The sequence below is a fragment of the Chlamydotis macqueenii genome, chromosome W (assembly GCF_036417535.1).
Source record: "Chlamydotis macqueenii isolate bChlMac1 chromosome W, bChlMac1.mat, whole genome shotgun sequence".
In the NCBI taxonomy this organism is placed as follows: domain Eukaryota; kingdom Metazoa; phylum Chordata; class Aves; order Otidiformes; family Otididae; genus Chlamydotis; species Chlamydotis macqueenii.
In genome coordinates, this window is record NC_141592.1 from 922,686 (window position 1) to 949,119 (window position 26,434).

The following is a 26,434-nucleotide window of genomic DNA, read 5'->3' on the forward strand; positions in this document are numbered from 1 at the left end:
TGCCCGGGCTCGCAGAGGCACCCCCGCCGGCCGGGGCTCTTTGGGGCTCAGGAGAAACTTGCCTCACGAACGACTCCCCTACCTTTCAGACCTGCTTCGCCTGTCCTGAGCGTAGTATCGTACAGAAAGAGGTTAATGCTGAACCTGCGCCTGCTAAGACGGACTAAAAGCCGTAAGGAGTGTCCTCCGTTACAGCTGGGCTGGGAGTCGTCTCCGGGAGGATTGTGCTTTACGTCACCAGTGAAGGGCCCCGCCGCGGAGCCGCTCTCTCCGCCGCACCACACCGCGCGGTGCCGCGCCGGCCGCTCCCCGTCACGCTTTGGTACAGGTGCTGGGGGCCGAGGAGGAGCCCCCGGAGCTCAGGTCGTCCTGCCACTTCTCCAGGCTGCGCCGCCGGGCGTTCATGAAGAAGTTGCTGACGGTGGTGAGCTCCAGGCCCAGCTGCTGGGAGATGGTGATCTGCATTTCTTTGGAGGGGCGCTTGTTCTCCTTGAAGATGGCGAAAAGCGTTCTGCGCTGGAGGTCCGTGAAAACCAGGCGGGATTTCTTCTGGGAGTTGTTCCGCTCTTTGTTCGGCTCTTGCTCTTTGCGTTTGCAGGCTGGGGAAGGGGTGGGCAGAGACAGAGAGAAAGCGAAGGTCAGGACGCGCGTGGCTGCCCGCAGACCCCGCCGGCCACCCCGGGCACGGAGAGCGGCGCGTGGTGCGCGCGAGCTGTCACCCTCCTGCACGACCCGCAGAGCCAGCGGCGCACAGCTGCCGGCCGAGCCGGCACCGCGCCGGCACGTGGGACCCGAGGGCTCTGGGAAGAATTACACGGGCGCTACGCTGGTGTTTCCACTCACATCCCCACGACCTTTCCATTTTCAGAAACTAGTTTGGACGGGCGCCTGATTGTTGGGCATTTGGGCACTGAATTTCTAGGCAATCAGAGCGCTCCCCCCAGCCATCCCCTCACATTCACTTGCCATCTCCGGACAGTGCAGAACGTTGAGATTTCCCACACTTTCCATAAAGCCATCACTGAGAAATGCCTTGCTTGTCTGTCACAGAAGCATTAGAACTAAAAATTTAGCTTATCTGAGGCCAGTCTAGGAACAAAAATACCAAGCGCATCCTTTTTTCCGCCTCAACAGCTAAGGCAAAGGTTAGTTATTTCCAGAAACTTCTCACATGCAATGTAACACCTCCAGATTACCACTTTTTAACAAAACTGAAATCCACAGCACCCCGGGCTGCCCTCCTGCCCGCCAGCGACAGCACCCAGCTCCTGCCAGCCGTTCCCCGGGCACCGGTGCCCGCACGCCCTTCTGCGCCCCTTTCCCCAGCTCACTCCCGCCCGGCGGCGGGGCGGCCACGAGGGATGCTCGCAGCACCCGCGCCACATCCGCAGGACGGAGGGGTGCTGGGACGCGCCCGCGGACACGGCGGGATGGGTAAAACCCCGCGGCAGGGGAGGACACACCATTGAACGCCACTCCGCTGTCTGAGCCGGGACAGGCTGCTGCACTGCCCATGTTCATCGTCTCCATTCCCAAAGGGAGGCCCGGTTCGGCCTCCCCAGCAGCTCAGTCTAACATTTGTGCAGGAGTTTTACTGCTCTAAACACCCCACAGCAAACCCCGCTCAAAGCTCCCGTCGCAGCAACTTCGTGTGAGCACCAGTGTGGAAAACCCATGTTTGCCAGCACAGACTGCCACGGGCCAGCTGAACCTGCTGTTCGCCTGTCTTCTCCAGAGAGAGAGACTCCTGTGGCCACTTTTTACCCATTTACCCATTCACTCGTGGTTTCCAGCCACTGCTGCTCTCTGGAAAAGCTGCCAAAACTTCGGGCATCTGCTGCGAGATGAACTCGTAACTTCTGCTGCGGGACTGTTGGCTTACAGCCTGGCGTAGAAATAACCAGACCAGCTAGTGCGTCTCAGACCCCACAGCTCTCTGCGGGCTTGCGCCTCCACGCTGTCTCTCACAATGCCGAAAAGCTACAGAAAAACAGACAGACGTGGCATTGCAGCTTTCTGAGATGAAAGGGGAGCGGTGCCCGGCAAGGTCGGTTAGGTCTCTGCGCGTCCCCAGGTCCACGGCGGCAACCAGAGCTCGGGCCTCCACAGCGGCACGGCCAGCACCGGCTCAGCCGGGTCCTTCTCCCGCTCGGCTGCGGCCCCTCAGCCGCGGCAGCAGCCCATCACGCGCCGGGGATGCTGCTCCAGCCAAGGGCAAGGGCGACGGCGGCCCGAAACGCCCGTCAGCGCTCAGGTCAGGCGGGGCAGCAGCGCCAGCCCATCGCTGCGCCAAGCCGTGCTAATGCATCCTAAAAAAAATCATATTAATAGCTGTTCTGTATTTATTAGCACAGAGAGAACATCAAGTGCTGAAACCAATACCACTGCCGTAGCATACTCAGATTTAAAAATAGCCCGATAAGGCTGTCTGCACAGGGCAGCAAGATAAAAAAATCCATATGTTGACATGGTTAGGTAATGCGCTGGGACAAAATAAGCGGAGCGAATTGATAAGCGGCCGGGTTTTGAAGCAGCTCTATTAAATAATTCTGCAGGTCTCGAATGGGAAATGAGAACCTGCTCCAAAAAGTAAAACTCAGACCGTGGAAACGTCTGTAATTAATCCGAAGTCAGGAGCGCACACGTCTCCCTGTGCTGGCTGCATAACGGACCACGCTGAGCCGCTTAGCTGGGCGCGTGGGCCAGTCCTCACCCAGTTTCTGCAGGAAGCTGGAACACTTAGTGGGAGCGGCTGGGCCTGACCCCAGAAATGCAGGTCTGGGGCTGCATTTGTGCATTCGTCTGGGATCCAGGCGGCGGTGCCCCCAGCGCCGGGGACGGGACCAGTGCCTGCGCTTTGCCGCAGTCTCTAATAGGTTCCGGACACTGGGAAGAGCCTAGCGTTTCCTACCATCACTAATTTATGTCCAGAGATACTCTGTGTTTTACAGTTATTGGTATCTCACCATAAATAATGCAAAGGTACGTGCCTTTCAATGCAGTCAGTAAATACTTTCCCTGAACTGTTAAGTTTGCTCTCGAAAAGGCACCATAAAGGCAAACCCTGTTCCTTGACGTGCATTTATCAGAGGAGAAAAATGGAGCGGGCACTCTAATAAAATAAAGTTATTATCCAGGAAACCTGCCCGCAGAAAGAGAAACGTTTTAATAGTAAAGGGAAGGGAAGCGGCCATCTTGATGCTACGAACAATTTGATTTATTAACTGCAGCTAATGCTGGACATTTTCCACGGAAGAAAATGGACCACCGGCAGAACTGAAAGCCGTAACTGTAGGGAAAAAAAAAAATAAAATTCTCTTTTCTTCTACACCAGCCTGAAGACACTTTACGTAGAAACAATATAGGAAGAGCTCAGGAACAGATTCAGTGCTGCCCCGCTGGATTTGGCGGAAGCAGGAGCCCGTGGGCTCACGGGGCATGAAGAGCGGAGCAGCGACCCGCCGCCGCGCCGCGGGGCTGCGACCGCAGGGAGGGACAATCTGTCCGCAGCCCGCGTGGCTTGGTCCTGCAGCTAGAACTAGGGAAACGCTTGAAAAAAAAAAAAAAATGTTGCTTTAAAAGAGGATCAGGTCTTGCTCACAAATTAAAAAATGAAATTTAAAAAAGCATTCAGCACAAGGGTGGAGAGGCGGGAGGGCTGCAGGCCAGGACGAGCCCCGGGCCCTCTGCAGTTCCCCGCACAGAGACAGCAGCCACGCCGACGGTCAACTTTAAATATGCAAGACGCTCCATCGATTTCTTATTAGTGTGTTGCGAGCCCGAGGTTAAGCACGTGCTGAAATGTTTTGCTAGAGAGCAGAGGCAGGCGGGCAGCCATCCCTCCAGCCGCCAGACACAGCCGCTCTGGGAAGCCTCACCCAAGCCCACCTCCGAAACGGGCCAGCCAAGTGCCGTGCCCTGTCAGCGCCCCGCTGCGCGCGGGTGGCAGCGGGGACGGACACACCTCTCTTTCCCGAAGAACGCTGACTCTAAACTGCCCACGTTCAAGCGCTTTCAATATAATTCGCGTTAGAAAAGCGTATTGCTTTCCTTGTGAACTTGACACGCTTCTAATTTAAGCTCCAGTTTTGGTCACTGAGTATCGTCACATTGGATATTTCTACTAATAGCTCACTTGTCTAATTTTCTGCAACACTGACTCCTATTTTCCATTTTGTTCCTGAGAAGAGACGAGCCTAGCCAGCCCCTGCATTGCAAACAGCTATAAATCCTGAAAAATCTCTAGCATTTCAGTTGGTAAGCACTGTCTTTAGAACTGCCGCTTAAAGGAAAAAAAAAAGCTCGATGAAATGCAAGGGGTCTGATCAGGCGCTGTCTCACGACACCTTCTATCACCAAAAGAGATCCACCGGGCCCCACCGTTGACGGCTGGCGCGCTGCGCGGCTCGGAGCCAGCGATCCGCAGTGCGGATGCGAACCGTCTCGCAGGCGTTTCACAAAGTAGGACCTGCAGAGCCCGCGTACGCGCGTGCTCACGTGAACGGCGCCGGCGGCCAGCGCATCCCGAGAAAGCCCACGGCCCGCCCTGAGGAAGAGGACGGGGACCGTGCCGCTGGCAGAGGTTGGGGCGAACTCCGCTCGGCTGCATCAGCGCTGCCAACGTAGAAATAGATGATCGCTCCAGCAGAGGAAAAAGCGGCGGTGGGGCCCCGGGCGGTGACGCTTAGGGGCAGAGGGCTGTGCCAGCCAGGCTTTAACATCACAAACCACGGAGACGGGCGCAGGGGGATCCACAGGGGCCGTCCCGTTTCATTCCGAGCCCTGACACCAGTTCCCTTTGGATACGGAAAATGTTAAAGAAAGAGTTTGTGTGAGTTTCCATCCTGTGAAGCACCGAGATGTTGGAAGCCCGGCTCCTACCGCAAACAAGCCCCAGCACAAATCCGCCACCCATCCATCTCCCGTGCAGCTATCTCTGCTTTTAACGCAATTTTAGCCAGAAACCCCGGAGGACTGCTCAGCAGCCTGAAACTTCTCAAGGCCACACTTCACAGTCTACTTTTGCCAAAAAAAAGCCTCCCTTTGTCCTCACCTCCTTGCAGTTTGGTTCCTTGCGTTTTCTGAAGGTAACCAACGCCCCCCGATAATCACCGGATTTATGAAGCTTTCGCTCCAACGGACCTACGAAACCAGGAGCAGCCGTTCGGGGGGAGCCAGGCAGAGAGCAGCGTTCCCTGAATCCAGCAGCAAGTCATTTCTCTCCATCGCTCGTAAGGATAAGCCATGAATATTGATCTCTCGTCTGCGGTTTCATGCGGGCGTAGTACAAAGTCAACCGAACCCAGTTATCTGTCTGATGGAACTAAAGAACGTTGCTCAATTTGATTTCGGAGAGAGCGCCACGTGAAGGAAATTTCATTACGCTAGTAATACCGAACACAATGAAATGGCCATCAAAAGGTTTTCCAAAGGTTTGAAATGTTTTCCTTTTGCTGCGATCCACTTAAAGCAACCTCTTGTATATCTGTGTTGCTACAATCTCTTAAAAACGAGGCCTCGAAGATCCATTTGATTACCTCTCTGAATTAAGTATGCACAATGAAAGCAATGGAGATCAATACAAATTAGGTTAAGTACTCCGCCGCGTACAAAATCATTATGTAACAAGAAACAATTTGAATGAAGATGCAAATAATCCCATTGTCGGGGTGTGCAGGGGGTGCACCCTGGCCCCCCCACCTCCATCCGGCGCACGCACACGGAACGCTCCTGATCCGTGCAATCCCTGCCAGTGCCCTCTGACGGCACTGGCCCAGGAAAACAGCACACGCCCGCAAACGAGAAGTGCGGCACAAAGGGGTAACTCCGTTCTTCCAGGGAAGGTTCGGAGAAGATCTCTTCACTCACCCTGACCAGCCCTCCTCTGATGGCAAGGTGTTCCCTACACCGCAATTCCTGTTTGGAGTACAGGGATCCCTACGACGCTCCCAGAAAGAAGCGCACAGCCTTGCTGCTTCCTGCCAGGAATGGGCTTTCTCGGTACTCATCCTGATTTTTCTCTCTCTTAATTCTGTCACGGAGGGAACGCCTCCCTCTGTCTAGGTCTTGCACCCTTCAGCTCTTTGAGAAGGAAAGACGAATGGCTCTGGGGACTTGGTTTTTTTGTATTTCTTTCCGGCACGTAGCAGGTCTCAGGCTACTTGTGTCAGAGCCCTTGTAAATCTGCCGGGGGGCTGAAACTGGGCTGTAAATTCTGCGGGGCAGGGGCTGCTTCGTCCCGCGCAGTGCCGCAACACCCATCGCAGTGCGGGATCTCCGACGAGGGCCTCCAAGTGCCATCGCAATAGACTTCCATCATTAATACGGAATAATAAATAACAGACGGGGTAGGGCCAATTTACGGCACTCCAGGGCGAGAACGCGCGGGGGCTCGGCGAGCACGCAGCACGGTTTCAACGCGCTCCTTTGTCACCCAGCGGCTGCAAGCTGCAGCCGGCGCTGGAGCCGATTCTGCCAGACAGCCCCCCGGTTTCGCTCCCGCGGCCGAGGCAGCGGGCGTCAGCATCCAGTCCTCTCTACAGAGGAGCTTTTCGGCGAGCTGCAAAAGCAACAGACCCGATTGCCGACAGGTTTCTGTCCCAGCTGACAGACTGCTGGGTACTCTACCGGCTCACAGCAAAACGTCGGACCCTTCAAACCGCGCTCTGCCAGTCCTTCGCGGCTAACGCCGGGGAGATTTATGTTCCCTCCTCTTCTGGAGACTCTCCCTTTTGAATCCCAAAATAGTTTCCAGCTGAATGATAACGCTTTTCCATAGCGAGGATTTATATTCCCCTTGTCAGAGTGCAGCGCGGAAACCAGGCCTCCCCCACGCCGAGCGGCCTGCCTGCCGCAGCAGCATCCGCAAGGATCCCCTCAGGTACCAGGATACAGCCGTGACCTTCTCCCCGCGAGAAAGGGAAGCGCTTCCGGCATCTTTTCCGAGAAAGGACTGGGAATTTAAAGCGGAGGGAGGTGAGCGAGCTCTGAATAGGAGTCTGAAATCTTAGCGAAAACCTGAATGGGAAATATCTTATTTTCTGCAGATGGCACCCAGCGGCTGTCCCACGGCAGCGTCGCTTTGACGCCGTCCCGTGCTGCGGCTCCCTCCCGGCACCTTACGCTCACAAGCCAGAGCCGGGAGCCGAGGCCCACGGGCCCCACTGCAAAGGAAGGTCTGGATCTACCGCGTTCTTGCTGTGCGCCTCCAGAACCAGCCTGTTTTCCAAAATTCGCGGGAGAAAGCGGGAAATGGTTATTTCCTTTTGATGGCTGTTATTTGGGGCGCAATGATGAACGGGCAAGGACAGGAGCAAAGCTCTGCAGACGTATCTGGGAAGGGCAGACCTGCGTCGCCCTCCTGGCTCTCCGAGCTCTCCCTGCCCTTCGCATGACGACTGCTGAATACAGAACGCAGGAGCAGTCCTGGGAGGGTGATGTTCCCTGCCGTACGGCCAGGTTCCTATTCCCTTCTCCCCAGGGGTTCACTAAAGTGCAGCTGCGGCAGGAGAGGCAAGCTGGAGCACAGACGTTTGTGCCGAGACACGGGCTGCCGAGGAAGGCAGCGGTGCCCTCACCTGATACAGGAATGAGCGGCATGACGGCACGGAGGAGACGGAAAGCGGAGAAGAAGGTGTGTGGGAAGCTCTGCGAGGAAGGCTTCCTCGTGCCCTTGCTTCATCTTCTTCAGCTACGTGCTGGTTGCCAAAGCTTAATGCCTCAGCACAGGCCCCCGTTCTTAAATGCCCATTATGACAAGATGAGATCTGCTGGAAAATCACCACGACTCATAAATATGTTCCCTGCTTACTTAGAGATATTTCGGTCCCAGAGACAATTTGCGTTTTGGGAAACTGCCAGCCTCTCTCGCTTGTCTAATAATTCCTTTGTGCAGCATTTACCAGTGGCTCGAGTCCCCTTTTCCCACAATGGAGTAGTTTGATTTTATAGCTCCAAAAACCCAAACAACCCCAAAACACTCCAATTTCTTTTTTGATTGCCTTTCTTTCTGCCATCAGTGAGTTGTCTTGTTGATCTTATCAGTGAACCCATTTGAGATTAGTCTGTTTTGTATGATTTCTGCGTACAAAAATCCTCTCTAAGTCAGAGAGGCTTTTATGCAAAAGTCTGCAAGATTGATAGAGCTGGATACAAAATGTTTACCTTGGAAAAAAAAAAGAGATGTATTATCTGTCCCACTGGACGTAATGCTTTCGCTGCATGTTCATCTCCAAGGTATGATGGGGCTTTTTCTAGGGCAGACGGGAGACAAGACAGCAGTCTTAAATAGGAACAGATTGCCATCGGAAGAAAGGGAGTAATTTTTTTGCTGTGTCTAGCAGGGATAAGATGAGAAGCAAAGGATTTAAAAGACAAAAAGGGAGATTAAGGCTAGTCATTAAGGATTTTTTTGTACCTGTAAGCCCTGAAGAGATTGCCTAGGTAGCCCGAGAAATCCCCACCACTGGAGATTCCTGAAGAAGGGAGCAGACTATCAGGACAAGTGATGTCTCGGTCCTTTTCAGCCCCGCTTTCCCTGTCGGATGAATTCTCCGTACACCTGCAGAGCCGTTTCCACTCTGAAGGCAGCCACAGGGGAGCTCCTGTGATGCGAGGAGCCTGCTACTTTTAGTGCTTGGAGAGTCAGAACAGACCTGCCGGGCTACTGGCAAGCAGCTTGTCATCTCCGAGTCACGTCTAATCGGGAGGGATTGAAAAAGCCACTTGCAAGTGGTGGACGGCTGGAACATGTAGGATGAGAATTGGCGACTGGTACAAGGGAGGAGCGCTCCGGACGGGGGCACGGTGCACAAAAAGGAAGGACAGGGTTTGAGTTAAAACGCCCCTGCAAAGAGCAAGGGAAGAAACAGCATCAGCTGCTGGAAAAGAATCCTTTTGGCAAAAACGCCCTCTCCCTCCTGTGTTCCTCACCACAAATAAATTCCACCAGTTTCAAACGCTTGGGACATTTCAGCTCAAATGGTGATGGCCAAGAGATACTAGGAAAAAAATGAGACGCTGGGAAAAAAAAATCTAATAAGGAAATAGTGAAGAACAGCTTGGAAAAGCTCAGAATGAGTAACACATGTTGATAAAACTAGTTGTTTCTTTTAAAAAGTAGAAGGGAAAAAAAGGATATAAATGCATTTAATGACAAACGTGGTCAGATTTATCTTTATCAACCAGTCAAGAAACCGATGAAAACTGTTTGGTTAAAAAAAGGTATGCAAATTTCTGCAGGGCAGAAATGTCTCCAGAAATAATCCAGAACAAAAAAGAGAGGGCAGGATATTATTTCAGAAAGTTGGTACAAGAGAAATATAATTTATCACCCAGCACCACAATTTACCGCATGGATTGTTCAAACATAACCGCTAATCTATAGCTGAAGAGAGCACCAATATTTCAAGCCACTAAGCACCTTTCAGATTCTTTATGTACCTGCGTATTTAGTTCAACGCTAGACAGAGTTTCATACAGACGATGCATTTGATACAGACATTATTATACCTTAATTTTCAGCTGTACCGACACACAGCAAGATAGTCTCAAAGTCGGGAACGGCACAAAGAGGCAGAGGATGGAGGGACAACGACTGTCCGTCTGTGCACAACCCACCCCTCACCACCAGCGACAGCGCAGGGGCTCTCCTGGGTGCCAGAGGGTCAAAGGGTGCAGGAGGGTCAGGGGTGCGGACCCACCACCCCTCGCCCCGCTATTAGGGCCCCCTGGTGCAGCAGGGCCTGTGCCAAGGACAGAGCCTGCCCCGGGGTGCCTCGCCCCTCTCCTGCTCCCTGGTCTCCTCCTTTGCCCTTCCCTCCTAGCTCTCCTGCTCCTCTCCAGCCTCCCGCTCCCCTCCATCACCCCCACTCCCTTCCATCCCTCTTCTGCTCCCTTCAATCCCTCCCTCTGCCCTCCATCCCTCTCCTGCTCCCCCCCCCTTCCACCCCTCCTCCTCCTGTTCCCCTCCATCCCCCCACTTCCCTCCTCAAGCCCTTCCTCTCCCGTCCCTCTCCTGCTCTCCCCCACCCCCTGCTCCCCTCCCTCCCCGGGTCCCCGCCGCCGCTGTCCGTGGTGCTGACGGTGCCGCCGCTCCCGTCCCGCCCGGGGCTCGGCCGGTTGCCCCGACAAGGCGGGGTTTGACGGGACCCCCCCCGCCCCCGGCCGGGCACACAGGCGCGGGGCTGGCAACCCCCTAAAAAACCCGCGCAAAGGGCCACGAACGCGGCGGGGTGAGCGCGCCTCGCCAAGGAAGAGCGAGACCCCGGGGTTTCTCTCCCGTTCACGTTTTGCGGGATCAGCCCTCGCCCGGAGCTCCCCAAAAACCCCGTCCCTGCCCCAGCCGCCCCGGAGGGAGCGCGATGTCCCCGGGAGGACCCTCGCCGCTTCCCCCAGCTGCCACCGCAGCCAGACACCGGCACGGTCACGCCAAAACGATGCTCTGCCCTCGCATCCCTGAAGCGCGCCCGAGCACTGTTCGCTAGCTTCGGAGCCTTAAAGCACTGAAATAATAAAAAAAAAGCACTGAAATAATAAAAAATAATAGGATAGGAGAGGATAGAACAGGACAAAACAGAATAGAACAGAATATTATTCTGCATCTTCTACAATAGTAAGAAATAATAGGATGGGATAAGATAGAACGGAACATTATTCTGCATCTTCTATAATAATAAAAATAATTGAATAAGATAGGATAGAATGAAACATTATTCTGTGCTTCTGTAACAAGAAGAAATAACAGAACGGGACAGGACAGAATACAATATTATTCTGTATCTTCTACAGTAACAGGAAATAATAAGCGCACCCCACTGCTACAGCTCCCGGGGGAAAGGGGGGATTTCTCCCCAGAGGACGGCGTATTTTCATCCCGTTTGGGAAAAACTTGCCACAGCACAGGGCAAACAGGCCGCTTTTCAGGAATCTGAAATACTTGCAGCTTATTCCCCTGGCTCAGAGGAATTTAAGCAGGCAAGTGATGGGGGAGGAGGAAGCACCGGGGCAACGAGGCTGCATATTCACACGTGCTAATAACAATAATAATAATAATAATAATAAAATAATCGATTTCCCAAAGGGAACGGTGATTTGCCAAGGTCGTTCCCGCGCTGGCTCCCGCTCCACGGGGAACCCGTGGCCGCTCGGCCAGCGAGCTCTCTCTGAACTTTGCTCCTGGATGCAGAGGCATCCAGGGGGAACTGGGAAAGTGGAAATCCAGAATTATACATGCGTGGGTACGGCAGAAAATCGGAAATCGCCTGTACGCACCCGCCGGGCGACAGCTTTGCTGTCGCCCGGCGGGTGCGTACAGGCGATTTCCGATTTTCTGCCCTCTACGTAGGGCTCCGTGGGGAACCCCCCTACTCGGGACTGGAAGGAAAAGCACTGGCAGCGTTACTGGAAATGAGGCGGCTCAGGTTCCAGATCAATGAAACCCCAGGTCCACGCGTTTGCGCTCCCGTTGCCAGCATTAACGCTCTTTTAATCTTCTAAACGTCACGCGCATCGACTTCCCTCCAGACACGCGCTCGCCGGACAAGGTGACAACACAGAGAGGCGAACGGGGAAAACAAAAAACCAAAACCAACCCCAAAAAACTCCAAACCTTTTCTGCTCCTCCGACACTCCTGCTGCAGACAAACCTCGGGACGTTCATGCAGAAGGGGTGGGGGGGCGTGGAAAGGCCGCTGGTGCCTGCCCACGCTCATCACTATCGCGCGGGGATTCCTTTTGGGCCGGAATCAACCGAAACGGACCCGCCGGAGCAGGCAGCCGCCCCCCCCCCCCGTCGGATTTCCAAACCGCTGCGATCGCCCACCCGTGTCTGCGTGACCGCGGCACGGGACTGAGCCGCGGGCGGGAGGAAGGCAACGGCTGCGCGGCCCCGCGTGGGAAGGGATTTCACCGGGGCTTCCCCCCCCAATCCCCGCACCCCGGGGGTCGCTGCCACCCCCCCCACCCCAACCCAGCGCCCGCAGAACAATGGGGGCTGCGGCGCCCCGCGCCTGCGCCAGGGGGCGCCCGCGCGCGCTCCGCGGGACAATGCGGCCGGGCTGCGCGGGGCTGCGCGGGGCTGCCGAGCCCCCCCCCCCCTCCCCCCCGCACCTCAGCCGCTCCGCCCGGCCCCGCCTGCCCCGGGGACGCGGTGTCCCGTGTGTGCGCGTGTCCCCTCTCCGCGGGGCGCCCCCAACACCCGGCCCCGCGGGCGCTGCAGGTGGCGGGGCCGGGCCCCCGCGCTGCTCCCCGCCGGGGATGGGGCGAGGCGGGGAGCGCCCCGCGGGGTGCGGGGGAGCCGGGCAGCGGACCCACCTGCCAGGCGCAGGGCCGACATCCTCTGGAACTCGGGCTCCTGCAGCCACTTCCACATCCTGCGGAAGGTCTCCCGGCCGGACTTGAGTTTACTCCAGGGCTTGGGGTTCCGCAGCAAGTCCGAGAGCGTCCCCTGCGAGCGGCACAGCACCCGCTGCGCGAAGATGGCCTGCGGGATGCTGTAGCGCTTCAGCTCGGCCGTGATCCTTTGTGCCACCTCCTTGGTGTTGATCTCCTCCAGCTGCCCCGAGCCGCTCACCTGCGGGCCGGAGGAGGAGGAGGAGGAGGAGGGCGGCCGCTCGCGGGCGGCGGGCAGGGCGGGCGCGGGGGGCGGCGGGTGGTGCAGGCCGTTCAGGTGCGGCAGCGCGGCGGGGGGCGTCCCCAGCCCGCGGGAGAGGTGCTGCTCCCCCCGCGCCAGCATGGCCGCGTGGGCGTCGAAGTTGGGGCCCAGCATCTTGTCGTGGCCCGGCGGCCCGTAGCCGTGGAGGCCCTGCTGCGCGCCGTGCAGGGGGCCCAGCCCGTTGCCCAGCGGCGAGAGGCTCTGCCCCATGGCGGGCATCTCCTTGTAGGGCCCGTAGAGGTTGTTGACGGCGGGCAGCCCGCGCTCGTCCCGCATGAGGGCGAAGCCGCCGCCGACGTTGCCCGAGAGGCGCTGGTGGTGGTGGTGGTGGTGGTGCGGGTGGTGGTGGTGCGGGTGGGCGTGCGGGTGGTGGAACTTGTCGGAGACGGTGGAGATGGGCGGCAGGGGCTGGAGCGGCGTCAGGGTGGTGTAGGTGCCGCTCATGCCCACGCCGGGCGGCGAGGACTCGCAGGGCACGCTCATGGCGTGGTGCAGCGGGATGGAGAGCTCGGGCCGGTACTCGGCGGCGCCGTCCAGCAGCGAGGCCATGCTGGACACCATGGCGGGCCGGCCGCCGGCGGGGGCCAGCTCCTGGTGCGGCGGCGGCGGCGGCGGCGGCGGTGGGGGCGGCGCGGGCACCCGGAGCGGCCCGGCGGCGCGGTGCGGGCTGGGGCTGCCCATCAGCTCGGGCTCATGGCCGGCCGCCCCGTGCAGGCTGCCCAGCGGCTCCATCGCCATCTCGGGGTTCATGGCGCAGGCAGCCGGCTCCCCGGCGAGGCATCGACGGCCGCCGCGGCCGCTCCTCAGTCACTCATGGAGGGCGGGCGGGGGGGGGGGCCAGCGCGCCGCGGCCCGAGGTTGCCCCGCTCCGCCGGCCCCCGCGGGCAGCGGGCGCTCAGCCGGGCCCGCGCCGGGCCCGCGCCATGTCCTCGCCTCGCCGCCGCCGCCGCCGCTCTGCGGGCGGCGGGAGCTGTCCAGGGCGCGCCGCGCGCACCGCCTGGCCGCGCCCGCTGGGCCGGGCCTGCGCCACCGGCGGGCGGCGCGAGCCGCGGCGCGGGGCGGGCGGGAACGGCGCGGCGGGAACCGCCAATGGCGGCGCGGGGCGGGCGGAGCGGGGCGGGAACCGCCGGGCCCTTAAAGGTGCCGCGGCCCTTTGTAAGCGTGCGGGGCCGGCCGGGGCTCGGCGGCCGTGACAGCGGCTGGGCTCCTGCGCGGGGGGTGGGGGGGTGGATGTCGCCTTTGTGCGGGGGCCGGGGAGCCGTGACCCGGTTCACCCGCAGGGCGAGCAGGGGGTCCGGCCCGTCGGCCGCCGCGCCCGCGGGGAGAGCGCCCCGGAGCGGGGAGGGGGCGGGGGCGGGAGCTGCCCCGCGGCGCGGCGGAGCTGGGGGCTCGGCCCCGCAGCCTGACCCCGCTGCCGCCCAGCAGCCGCCCCGCAGGCGGTGCTGGCCCGCTCCGCCGGCCCTCCACCTCAGTATTTGCCTTTTGCAAGCCAAGCGCGGCGGCGATCCGCGTCACGGATTAAACATGGCAGAAAGCGCGGCGCAGTGAAACCGCAGCGAAGAACTGGTGCGCTCTCGAAGGAGACGCGTGTGCCCGCCGCACGCTGCCTTCGCGCGAGCGCGTGATGCCCTCCGCCAGCACACGCGCACCGCCACGCACGCCTTCCCTCTCTCCGAGGGAGCGAGCGTTCCCCGGGGCCCCGCGCCCCCGCAGCTGGACGGTGCGCGATGGCGGGGCCATCGGTCCGGAGCTGCCGTCCCTCGTGCCCGCGCGGCGCGTGCCTTCACCGGGAGCTGCGCCCGCCGCACGGCTCCCGAGCCCCGAGCGCCATGTCCCGTGTTGGGGCGAGCCCGTGGCCGTCCTGGGCCCCGGGAGCGGGTGGGACCCGGGCCTGTGCCCGCCGCACGCCCCGCTGCCGGCCACCCGTGTCTGCCGGGCTGGCTCCTGCCCGCCCGGGCTGGGCCGTGCTGGGCCGTGCCGCGTCAAGGTGCGTTGGGCCGAGCCGCGCCGTGCCGTACCAGGCCGCGCGGCTGCTCCCGGCCGTGCGGTTCCCTCCGCTGCCCTCCCCCGCGTTTAATCAGTAACGCAGCGAGTGCAGCCCCGAGCAGCCGCGTCCTTGCGCTTTGTGTCGTCCTTACCTTGGCCCCGCTAACCGTCTCTGTGTCCGTAAAGGTCCCACCCCACGGTGCCTTTCTGGTAACGAAATGGGGCGAAACGGGGAGAAATGTCACCTTTTCGATAGCGAGAGTTCAGCCCGGGCTGGAGACTGAGGAGAAGAATTCCGAAAAGGGCCAAGGGGGAGAGGCGTGCAGGGGCGACGTGGCGGGGGGCTGCGGAGAGCCGCGGCAGGGTGGGCAGCGCGGGGCGGGCGGCGTGCCGAGCCAAGGCGCCCGGGCCTGGGCGCAGGCCGGCGTGGGTGCTGGCGTCCCGCTGCTTTGGGACAGGCAGAAATACCCTGGGGCTGGTGAAGAAGTGCAGCCGGGGGGTGAAAATGTCTGGGTCCCGTCCAGAAATGGCTGTATTTTGTACTGACCCAGGGTAAGACGCGATGCGGCACCAGGCCCCGCTCCAGGGCGTGCACAGCCGCCTCTCTAACGGGTCGCGTACGATAGCACCTGCTTTCCCTGCAGATTTCCGCGACGGATCCTGAAGGTAACAATCCGTTCCTCTCCACGCTGCCGTCGCCATGCGTCTCTGGAGCTGTCGGCGTTTTCCAAGCTGCTTTTGGCCCAAGCGGGCGTGAAATGGAGCCCCCCAACCCCAGCTACCCCTGCACTTGTCAGCCCGCCCTGGAAAAGAGGAAAGGAAGGAAGAAAAAAAGCAAGCCCTGGCGTGAGGTGCCTTTGTTCGGGGCAAGTTATGCGTGAAATCCGTTTGTCCTTCCTAAAGGGAGGCAAAAGTTGCAGCTGAGTTGGGGAAAAGAGGGGCAAGTGCAGCCCTCCGCAGGCGGAGGTGCCGTCCGGGGAGGGCCACGGGTGGGCAGGCCCCGATGGCAGCCAGGTGCTGTGGAAGTGCTGCCATCTTTCCTCTTCCTTTTCCTCTTCTTTTTCCTCTTCCTTTTCCTTTCCCCTTTCCCTTTTCCCTTTCCCTTTTCCCTTTCTCCTTTTCCTTTTCCCTTTTCCTTTTCTCTTCTCCTTTTCCTTTTCTCTTCTCCTTTTCTCTTTTCTTTTCTCCTTTTTTCCCTTTCCTTTTCTCCTCTTCCTCTTCCCCTCTTCTTTTTCTCCTTCCCCTTCCCCTTCCCCTTCCCCTTTTCCCCTTCCCTGCCCCAGAAGCGCTGCGGTTGGAGCGCTGAGCCTCTGCAGAGCGGGCACTCCAGCCGCTGCCCAAACCGTGCCGCCCAAGCGCGTCCCGGTGCAGGCCGTGCATTTTGCACGCTCAGCCCCATCCGCTCCTGCCGTTCCCGGGAACCACCAGTACTCTCTTACGGAGTGGGGACCACGACTGAAAAATTAAGATTAATCATACTTTGAATTTTAGCTCCATAGGTTTGCGAAGGTCTCCTACCGCGTTTCATGACTTAAAGGGAAGACAACTTTCTGTTGAACAAAAACCGAACAGCGCTGTTTGGCTCGGTTGCGCATTGATCCCCGCCGCTGTCGGGAAGCCAGCTGCAGTCAGCGCTCTCGGCAGACGCCCGGCCCCTTTTTGTTGGCTTCAGCGGGGTCTGCGCTGGCCGGCGTGGGACCTGGCACTGCCGCGACCCGGCGGGAACCCTGAGGCTTGCGGCTGGCGCGGTGGTTTGTGACCGTGGCGGGTGAACGCTACGGCTGCCACTCCCGGCTCCCCGAGCCGAAGTCTCCTCCGCCTTTAGACGCGGATAACAGAACCGAGCAGGCTTGTCGGGCATTTCGAGTCGCGCTGGCAGCTGCTGTGCGAGAACCGCTTGCTGTTACTGCTGCTGTTAACGCCAGGTGCATTTTGACCGCCTTTAGGTTGCCTTATTTCCTTAAAGCGCTGTGGAGCTCCCTCCCGATTATTGCTTCCCTGGATTATATTTCACACGCTAGCGTCTAGTTCTGGCGTCTTCCCAAACTGATGTCAAAATCTTCCCGGAAATCGACCCACAGAGGCAGAAGCGCCAGCACGCAGCCTTTCCCGGCGTCCCTCGGCACCCAGGCCCCTGTGGCGGAGGGAGCAGGGAGGTTTCTTCAATGGCTGACCCAACCCGCTCGACAAAGGGCCCATCCAGGGCTTCGTCACCCGCGCTCGCGGCCCTGCGCACCCCGCTCACCTCGGTGCGGGATGCCGCGCAGGCGTGGGTGAGCTTTCCCTTCAAACAGCTAGCACCAGCTGGCCAGGGACCGCACGCCTCAGTTTCACCTGCTTTTAAACAAATATTGCAAGTGTTTTCTTTTAGCATTTTGAAATTGCTCCGGGAACTCCGCTCTCTGTGGCAGAGGGGCCGGCTCCAGCCGCGAGAGGGACAGCAGGACCGTCCCGGCGGGGCTGATGGCACGCATGGCTGGCGAGGGCCGTGGTTAAAGGTTAAATCTGGGCCCGGTTTGCAATATTTATCTTGGGAGCAGAAGGGCCCTGGATGCAGAGGCATCCAGGGGGAACTGGGAAAGTGGAAATCCGGAGTGATACGTGGTATCTCTGTGGGTATGCACGAACCTGCAGGTACAGGAGAATGTTCTCACTACTCGATATCAGATCCTTTTACACCTTTACGAAATCGCGAGGACATCCCAGAGTCCTTAAATCCACCGGCACCGCCTTCCAGCCGCGGCGCACGGGCACGGCAGGCGAGCCCCTGCGTGAGGTGCGTGGGCAGCGCGACGCTCCCCTGACCCAGGGTCCGCTGCGGCCCCGCCAGCCGGGGACTCCACAAGCGAGAACTTCCCAAAGCGCGGGGCCGAGGCGCGGGGCGTGGGCGAGGCAGCCCGTCCTTACCGCGGACAGCGGGCGGCTCAGGAAATACTGAGAAGGAAGAGGCGGACACAGCTGAGTTTTACAGACTTTCAATGCACAATAAAACATTTTATTTAAAAACAACGCATTCAATATTGGGTTTTGGCACACGAGTCAATGTGGCAGGCACATTCACACCAAAGAGTCACATTGCGGAGAGACCCCAAATGAACCGTCGCGCTGTTCTCCACAAGCCACGCTCGCGACAAGGACGCGGTACTCCCCAGCGAGAAGAGCCAGGGCCTGGCTCACCCGCCCGCCCCCGATTTACAGGCACGACGCGCGGCGCAGGCTGCGCTCGGGGCCGCCTGCCGCCGACTGGGGCAGCCCGATCCGGCGCCGCGGGGGCTCTCTGCGGGCGCAGGGCCCAGCGCCAGCCGTGCTTGCGACGCACCTCACCCCACGAGCAGCTTTGCCGCCCACCTGAGACCGTGCCCTGGCCCTCCATGAACGTTAGCCATTTAAAAATAAATAATGCTTTCAGTATGGCCGTTAAATAATGAACCTGTTATTACAATTATGGCATTTTTTTTTCTTTTTTTAAAATATTTATCTTTTTTTTTAATCAAAAACGACTCCATCAGGCATTGAACTGTACAGCCATTAGAATAAAGACACATTCATTTACAGAAAACCTGCTTTTCTCTAAAGGACCTGTTTTTGCAGCCTCCGTTCACAGTCAGCTACATTTCACAAACGCTTGCTTTTTGGTATACTCCACAACTAAAACCGGTAGCCGAAAGGACTTTTTGTCTTCATGTGCCTTGCTACCATTCACTGAAAAGATGCAAGCAACGAAAGTACGAACCCGAGATGTATAAAAGGAGAGAAGGTAACGCACGCGTTCCCACTCTTATGTACACCCCCTGCCCAGAGCCCGATCCCCCCGGCCGCGGCGCCCGGCCCCACGCGGCACCCACTGCCGCGGTGGGTGCTCAGTGCCCGTCGCCCCGGCAGAGCGGCTGGAGCAGGATGCGGCTGTCGCTCGCCTCCGGCTGCCTGCGGCGCCCGGGACGCTGTCCTGGCAGCCGGGGGCCGGGTGGGCTCGGCGGCTGGCCCCTTCCCTTGGAGCTGGTCAGGACTCCGCTCGGTTTTGTAAATGAAAATGTTTTGTACTTACAAATATCGACCACATTGCGTTACGCGTGCTTCATTTAGCCGTGTTCGCTTGTCTAGACATTCCGTAACGACAGCGAGCGTGTTCCCTGAACCACCAGGAACTCATTTAAGCAGACGGACACAGGACGATTTTGGGCCAAACGGAGCGGGAGGAAGAGTCCGAGGGGACACCACAGCCGACCGCCTTCCTCCAGAGCACGAACCACGGCGAGCGGCCAAGCCCGGGCCTTCTCTGAGTGCAGCTCCGGGCCGAGGGACACCAGCCGCGCCAAGCAGCTCGCCCCCCGGCACCCGCTGCCCCAGCTCAACGGGAGACCCGATTCTCTACAAAACCAGAGTTACGCGAGCCATAAGCCCGGCGTGGTGAGAAGGACAGTGGCCCCACACCAGGGGGGTCCCCCCACTTTGCCGCCCTGGGATGCTCAGTGCCCCGAACGCGCGGTCCTACAAGAAAACCATCCCGAAAACGGGGCTTGGGGAAGGAGCCCAGCCTGAGCGCCGGGCAAGCAGAGCCGCCCTGGGCTGCTGGGGTTCGGAGCTGCCCTTCCGCTCCGGTCCCGCTGTAAAAGCAGAATTCAAAGAGCACCCAAGAACACAGGCAGAACCAAAAGATGCACATTTTAAGACGGTTTTCCACGTTGCAACAGCTCGGACAGAAAATATTGATACTAAGAAGCAATTTACTTTGGGCTGTATTGCGCCATTGATTTTGGGGCAGAACTCCCCATTAAAATCAATGATTCTGAAATGTTCAATGTGGTTCTGAAAAATCGATGGGGAGTTTTGCTTAAAAATCAATGATATAATATGGCGCTCTGTCAATAATTTTTCTGTATTCCCATTTCCGAATATTTGCAGTCGGCTTCGTGCTTCCTCCTCTGCACTCGGTGCCTCTGGAAAGTTCCGGCCGTGCCGCCAGGGCCGTCCCCGGCGCGGCGGGGGTCCCGTCCCTCTCCCAGAGGGACCTCGCGCTGCTCACCCGGCCCTGGGGCACGCCGGAGCCGTGCCTTCTCTTCCCACACGGGTGCTGGGGGAGCGGCGGGACACGGGAAATATGTTTTTTTTAGGCTAAGGAGTGTTTCCTTGTGACCACATCTAATGTAAAGGGGTTACGCCACCTCGATGCCGTGCAGCAGCCAAGCGAGAGCTGCCAGGACAGCTTCCCGTTGGGAGCCGGCAGCCAAAAACTGTACGGAACACGTGGCCTCCACGTTGAAGCAAAGGATAACAGCTCACATTTCTTCGATTTGCTGATTCAAAATGATCACTCCCTACGTGAAATGTATAACCTGCCTCTTAATAAAAATATCGGGCGTTAGCCACGGGCCAACGGGAGTCACTCAGGGTTTGGGGTGGTCCCTGTCCCCCGACCGAGGGCTCTTTGCCGAGCGGGGCGCACCTTCCGCCACGCCGCGCAAAGCCGTCCGCCCGCCTCACCAACACGCGTCTGCTGTACAGCTCAGCGGGACGCGCTACCTGAAACGGCAGGACTCAGTCAGGACCGGTGCCGCTGGCTGCTCCCGCGCCCTCGCGTGCGATGACGACACAAAGCATAGGTGAGAGTACCAAAACAACTCGTACGGCACCGTACGGCACCGGGCGCCACCGTCACTGCACAACTACGCCGTCACCGTAGCGGCTGCTAGAGGCCGTACCCCACGGCAGGAGCGGCAACACGATGGCATGGAGACACGGAGCCCCGCGAACGCTGAGCCCAGCTCGGCAGCTGGGGAGGGAAGTGCTGCGCTTCCCCAAAAAAGCACGGGCTTACGCGCACCACGGCACAGCGGAGACCCAAGCCCCACCACAGCGCACCCCGGCCCTCAGCGGCCTCTGAAAAAGCAAAAGCCAGAAAACGTGGGATAATTAAAATGGGGAAGGAAGCCTCCAGCCCCTCCTCAGCCCAGGGCGCAGGGGATGGGGGGGACACGGCTGTGGGGGCTGCGGAGCTGCGGTGCCGTGGCAGGCACCTGGAGATGCTGCGGGTGTTGCACTCGACATCTTCTTCCTCACCTCCCGTGTCTGCTTGGAGGTAAAGAGGCTGGGAAAAATCAAAATGTGGGATTTTTTTTTTTTTTTTTTTACATGGGATTTGGCATCTTCTTTCAGTCCGTCCTCAGCATCATACAGAACAGTAGAAAAATGTCAAAATACTTGTCAGCGTACCTGCCGTAATAGGAAACGCGGTTATTTTACAGGCTCCTCCATCCTGAGACGTAACGGCCAACATTGCCAAACCGTAAGTGACCCTCGGGATTGTCCTCTCCACGAACAGCCTGTTGTCAGCGGGACCTAGGAAGCTGCGTCTTCCTTTGAGCGCCTGGGACGGCTGGCGGTGACCGGGAAACGGGGCCCCTACTTCAGCTGTCCGACCGCGGATCTAGAGGTGATGGGGAAATCTGGTGACTACGCTTCCTCTTCCCTGCACTCCTGCTGCGCTCGCTTCCCTTTAAAAAACATTTAAAAAAAAATCCCGCTACACCCCCATCGCCACCGCGGGCGGGACGGCACTTTGGGACGCACGGAAACACGACGCGCCGATGCCCGCGGGCCAGCGGCTCTGCAAGGGGAAGGACGGGCTGCGCCACGGCGGGTGCCCCCCGGCAGGGCTGACCGGGGTGGCCACTGCGCCCAGCCGGCTCCTCGCCCCGCAGCGCTGCGGGGCACAGCCCGCGGTGGGGCTGTGTGGGTGGGGAGGGGGCAGCAGGGACTGCCGGCGGGCTCCGGGGGAGATCATCCCCTCGCCATCGGAGGGTGCGGAGAGCCAGGCTTTGGGCTCCTCTCACCCAGAGCATCTCCAGAGAATTAACTCCAATTATCCGGTGTTTTAACTGAAAAATCACTGAAGAGTATCACTCGGATGGGAATGGCCAAGTTTGAGCCTGGCTAATTCAGAGTGGGATCTGGCCCAAACGGAATTAAAATGCTGAAGTATTCTGGGAGGGACATAAACGCCTAGCTAAGGTACGAGCCGTATCGTGACCCTCTTCCTCACGTTATTAAAAAAAATGTAAAACTCCATAAATATGAAAATAGGCAAGCGGTGGAAATCGGGATCCACACTGAAGAGCTTGCAAGTGGCGACGAACTGGAATTGCGAGCGGCTTTCTCAAGCGGCAGTCTGTGTGTGCTGAGCTATCGACAGCAACATAAACAAGAGAAGCAAAACCTTTTAAAACCAGCATTTCTAATTCTAACAGGGAGGGGGCAATAAAATTAAGAGATTGAGGGCATTTAGTGGAATGCTAAAATACGAAAAGATCTTAAATCATACTTAGGAGCAGAGCTATAAACGCAAAATATTTTGACTTTGCCGCTGCATGAATAGCATCCACAGAATTTAGAAATGCTCCCGCCCTGCTAAATAGGCTTAAAGCCTTTGATGAGAGCGGCACGGGTGGCTAAAAAGCATCTTTATATCATGGAAAATATTTTAGGGTGGGTTTGTTGGGGTTTTTTTTTAGAATTCTATCTGAAGAATGTTTAATTGGGTTTTGGGCACTTTTTAGACAATCATTTGGCACTTCAAGCTTCAGGTTCTTAGGCACAATGGGACAAGGTGAGTTTGGCCAGCCCTTCACCGTGCATCCTGTAGAGCAGCTGGAACTCCGCGGGCAGCTGGTGGGACTCCTGCCACTTGGTCGTGAACTTGGTTCCCTTCTTGTCGTAGTAGTGGTATGGCAGGTCCTCCCGCGTGTTGGGGTCGAACCCGAAGGGCCAGAATCCGTACAGGTGGATCTCCTCACATACGGCGGAAGCGAGGGTGTACATGAGAATACCTGTGCTCAGCCGCTTGGGTGACAAGTGTTTGTTCTTCCAGTACCTGTGAAAAACATAAAGGCTGGTTAGTCCGGGGTGCAAGTAACGCCACAGGCTCGCTCGAAGGAACAAAATGTGCTGCCTGGCGACCGCCAGCGCTGGCAGCTGAACGAGGCCAAGGCTGCGCGTCAGGTCAGTTGGTAACGAAGCGCACAGAATCTCTTGTGGTCCCCTTCTGAACGTCTCTGGGTTTTAACGAGCAGAGGCAGTGCCTTGTCCAAGAAAGCACGACTCGCTGGCTCCTGTGCACACGTGTGTTGGCTAAAGGGGTGGCACCCTTACCTGGATTTATTTTCCCTGGAGCGCCCTGCGGCTGCCTGCTAGCATCCCTGTTTGCTGGCGGAGAAGAGCAAGCTCTTCCACACGCCGTGCTTTGCTCACGCAGCATCCCACCCAGCTGCCCCGCGCTCCTCCCGGCTGCAGGATGGCCTGTGCCCGGCGCCAACAGTCAGCCCGCCTCCGCTGTGCCGTGTACACATCCGTAAAGAACGAGACAAGGGGCTCCCCGAGGCAACACCAACACCACGCTTGCTCTGAAAGCAAGCGGTATCGGGTCCCGACTCGCTAGATGGTGCCTACCAGATTGGGCACAGGTAGGTAGTTGTACAGTGAGACGTGTTTTGACAAGATAAACGCACGGCAAAAATACGCACCTGTTGACGTGCTGCATTATATTTCCCGGCCAGGCCAACTGGACCTTCAGCTGCCCTCTGTGCTCAACAAAGAAGTCAACCAGCGTTCTCGTCACCGTTGCTGAGGTGTGGAAGAAAAAAGCTGGGATCCAAAGAATGGCCCCATCAAGCTTTTTCAGACTTAAAAAGAAGTTGTTGCGATCCTGAATGGTCAAAAGATTGTTGTAATACTTTTCCAGGATGCTGGGGTTGAAGGTCGTAAGATTGGTTTTCCTTCCAACATCTTTTTGGAAAGCCTCCGTCGGAGCAAAATTGCAACGAAAAACAAAATCAGATTTATCTATTTCTTGCCCGCACTGACTCCCAGTCAGGATCCCACTATTTCCAACCACGGCGCAAATGTTGTAATGCTTGTTCAGGATCGGCGACACGTCGGGAAGCAGCGATCTGAAGTTATTGCTGATAGAGAAAACATACTTATGGCTGGAGTAATCGTAATGCATCAGCTGCCCAATCCGAACACTGTTCTTGGTCAAAGAAAAATTTTTTATTACGTCGACATGCTGAAGGATTTCTTGCCTAAAATAAAACAGAAAAAGAAAACATGGGGTTACATTTACTCTCTTTCTGCGGTGGAGACATTGTCTTTCCAGCTAGACTTACATTTTTCTTTTTTTTTTTTAAGATAGTAAAGTGGTTTCCTGAGCAATGTGGTGCAGTGGCTTTTAAATTCATATAAATAGACGGGAATTCTGGAGCAGGCTCCTCACCTAGAGCTCCGTTTGGTGCTTTTACCAGGGTTATCAGGGATCCTTAAAAACCAAACCACACCAACCCTGCTCAGGAACTGCCCTTGCAGGGCACCAAGTTAGAAAACCAGTGCCACTTTATTTGCTCGTGTTTACGGAAAACAAACAACCTTTCTCCCAGCTCGCCTCCTCCGATGTCTAAGCGGTAATGGAGTCCCACCGGGCGCCCTAATTATGGGTGATGGCTAACGGACAAGTGCAAAGGCAGATCCTGAGGCACCAGCTCAGCCCAAGGCCAAGCCCTGCTGCCAGCACCGAGGGGGAGCAGCAGCCCCGTCCTGGCTCCGCCAGCTGCCTGGCTGCAGAGCCGCGGGCCGGGGCTCCTGCGACTCAAGTGGGATAGGTGAGCGGAGTTACGGGGCGACCCCAAAACCAGCCGGCATCGTCGGTCCAAGATGCTAGTGGCTATCTTAAATGGCTAAATATTTTGCTTTTCTGTTATAGAAGCCTTTTATATACACATATATCAGTAAATATATATATATAAAGTGTATAAAGTATATATTTACTGACATATATTTTTATATATCTCAGTAAAGTCAATAAATAAAGAGGCTGGCCAGCTACCACCAAGTTCCCATCACAGTAAGCAAAATGAAAGCACGTTTTACTTCCCATTAAATGCAGAGTAGCCTTGAGGAAGCTGCAGGAACTCGGAAACCCCTTCCAGGGAAGTCCGTGCAACCTGGGCACAGCCGGCGAGGCACAAGGAGGGCGGCTCCGGAGGATGCGGGCTCCAGGGCCCCATCCAAGCCCCTCGCTCTGCCCGCCCCCTCAGCCGGAGCAGCGCTGGAAGGCAGAGCCGCACTGCACTTGCTCAGAACTGCTGTTAGCTGGGAAGTTTAGCTGGGCGTGTGTCGGCCTCCATGAGCACAGCGTTTCATGGCTGCCACAGCCCGATTTGTTTCAAGTTTTAAAAGCCCAGCCATTTATCCCAAAGTAATGACAGTTTCACTGTACCCCGGGAAACTAGGCCACGTTCTATTTGCTAAAATAATCTGTGTTGCAGCCCGGTGTCCTGCTCTGAAATAATCAATTCTTCCAAGATAGCGGTAACCATCTGGGGAAATGCTCTGATTCAGCCTTTGTCTCTCGCCGCCCAGCAAATTACTCGGAGCCCAGAGTATTTAGCAGTCCCTGATCGTATTTTCTTAAATCCCGGGGGATGGGGACAGCCTGAGGGCGGGCGGGGAGGGGGCGCGGTGGCCGGCCGCACGCTCACCTCTGATGTGCGAAGGCGGTCCGGTTGAAGACCCACTTGGAGGGCTTCTCCTGCAGCTCGTGGGTCAGCGAGTTGGTCATGGGGACGAAGGAGGGGTCCAGGAACTTCAGCGCGAACTGGGACCTGGAGAGGAGCGCACAGGCCCACGCACACACAGACCCACGCGCGCACACACGCACCCGCGGCCGGTTACTGGCCGTGCGCGGTGCCCAGCGCCGGCCGGCATCAGCACCACGGACAGCGCCCGCCGCGCCCCGCCGGGCCCGGCTCTACCGGGCTGGGCTCTACCGGGCTGGGCTCTGCCGGGCCGGGCTTTACCGGGCTGGGCCGAGCTCAACCGGGCTGGGCCGAGCTCAACCGGGCTGGACTTTACCGGGCTAGGCCGCGCTCTGCCGGGCCGTACCGGGCAGGGCGGTGCCGGGCCGTTCCCCCGAAACATTGCGGTTCCCCCCGCCCCGCCCCAGTCTCGCAGCCCCCGCAGATCAATCCCGCTCCCCGCAAGCCCCGGGGCCGGGTGCGTGGGCCGGGTGCGGGGCGGCGTGGGGGGTGGGGGGAGCCGCACCCCCTGCGGGAAGCGCTCGGGCCGCGGGGCCTCCCCGGGAGTGGACAGGACGGGAAGGGAGGGAGAGGGAAGGGCCGACCCCCCCCACCCCCCCGCACCCCCCCTCCGCGCCGCGCCGCGCCCTCACCTGAATCCCGCGTGGAACATGTACATGCGTGGCCCGGCCGGGCCGGCGGCGCGGGGCGCGCCGAAGATGTTGTCCTTCCTCAGCGAGACGTAGCTGATGAGGGAGAGGATGAGCAGCGCGATGCTCAGCATCACCAGCCCCAGCACGCTGGCCACCCGCACCATCTTGCAGCTCCGCATGCCGGGAGGCGGCCCCGCGGCTGGGCGGGTGCGGGTGCGGGGAGGGGGGGGGCTGCCGCGGGGCTACATGGAGCGGGGGGGGAGGGGGGCGGAGGGCGCGGGGGCGGCGGGTGCGGGACGGCGCGGGGCCGGGGCCGGCGCTGCCGGCAGCCGGAGAGAAAATGGAGGGAGCGGGCGGCGGCGCGGGGAAATGGCAGCCGGGAGCGGCCGCCCCGCCGGCCCCGGGGCCACCCCGGCACCCCCCCGCCGGCCCCGCTGTGCCTCCCGACCGCTCCGATGTGCCCCCCAACGATCCCTTGTGCCCCACCGACTGCCCCGGTACTTCCCGAGCGGCCCCAGCGTGCTCCCCACAGCCCCGATGTGCCCCACCGATAGCCCGGGTGTCCCCCTGACAGCCCCACT

At 58.6% G+C, this 26,434-nt stretch overlaps 2 protein-coding genes across 7 annotated transcripts; both read right to left on the reverse strand.

The window, feature by feature from the left end:
- Window positions 1–234: 234 nt before the first annotated feature.
- Window positions 235–13,417, reverse strand: ONECUT2 (one cut homeobox 2). Of its 5 annotated transcripts, none has more exons than XM_086769750.1 (3): window positions 13,359–13,402; window positions 12,313–13,262; window positions 235–599 (listed from the first exon to the last, which is right to left on the reverse strand). In XM_086769750.1, the coding sequence occupies exons 1-3, from the start codon at window positions 13,400–13,402 to the stop codon at window positions 313–315; spliced, it is 1,281 nt and encodes a 426-aa protein (XP_086625876.1). In that variant the 3' UTR covers window positions 235–312. The 5 variants fall into 5 exon arrangements, with proteins under 5 accessions (XP_086625876.1, XP_086625874.1, XP_086625875.1 ...); XM_086769748.1 differs by having other exon boundaries at window positions 12,313–13,240; window positions 13,292–13,402; XM_086769749.1 differs by having other exon boundaries at window positions 12,313–13,202; window positions 13,266–13,402.
- Window positions 13,418–18,461: 5,044 nt separating this feature from the next.
- Window positions 18,462–26,059, reverse strand: ST8SIA3 (ST8 alpha-N-acetyl-neuraminide alpha-2,8-sialyltransferase 3). Of its 2 annotated transcripts, XM_086769753.1 has the most exons (5): window positions 25,854–26,059; window positions 25,165–25,287; window positions 23,155–23,712; window positions 22,264–22,505; window positions 18,462–21,817 (listed from the first exon to the last, which is right to left on the reverse strand). In XM_086769753.1, the coding sequence occupies exons 1-5, from the start codon at window positions 26,030–26,032 to the stop codon at window positions 21,792–21,794; spliced, it is 1,128 nt and encodes a 375-aa protein (XP_086625879.1). In that variant the 5' UTR covers window positions 26,033–26,059; the 3' UTR covers window positions 18,462–21,791. The 2 variants fall into 2 exon arrangements, with proteins under 2 accessions (XP_086625879.1, XP_086625878.1); XM_086769752.1 differs by having other exon boundaries at window positions 18,462–22,505.
- Between the last annotated feature and the right edge of the window lie 375 nt (window positions 26,060–26,434).

Excerpts from the sequence above, each read along its gene's own strand:
- ONECUT2 (XM_086769751.1), bottom strand. The coding sequence starts at position 13,402 with ATGAACCCCGAGATGGCGATGGAGCCGCTGGGCAGCCTGCACGGGGCG. Across the intron at positions 600-12,312 it reads GTCGGCCCTGCGCCTGGCAG|CCTGCAAACGCAAAGAGCAA; the intron begins GTGGGTCCGCTG and ends CCCCTTCCCCAG.
- ST8SIA3 (XM_086769752.1), bottom strand. The coding sequence starts at position 26,032 with ATGCGGAGCTGCAAGATGGTGCGGGTGGCCAGCGTGCTGGGGCTGGTG. Across the intron at positions 25,288-25,853 it reads ATGTTCCACGCGGGATTCAG|GTCCCAGTTCGCGCTGAAGT; the intron begins GTGAGGGCGCGG and ends GCTCCTCTCCAG. Across the intron at positions 23,713-25,164 it reads ACCGCCTTCGCACATCAGAG|GCAAGAAATCCTTCAGCATG; the intron begins GTGAGCGTGCGG and ends GTTTTATTTTAG.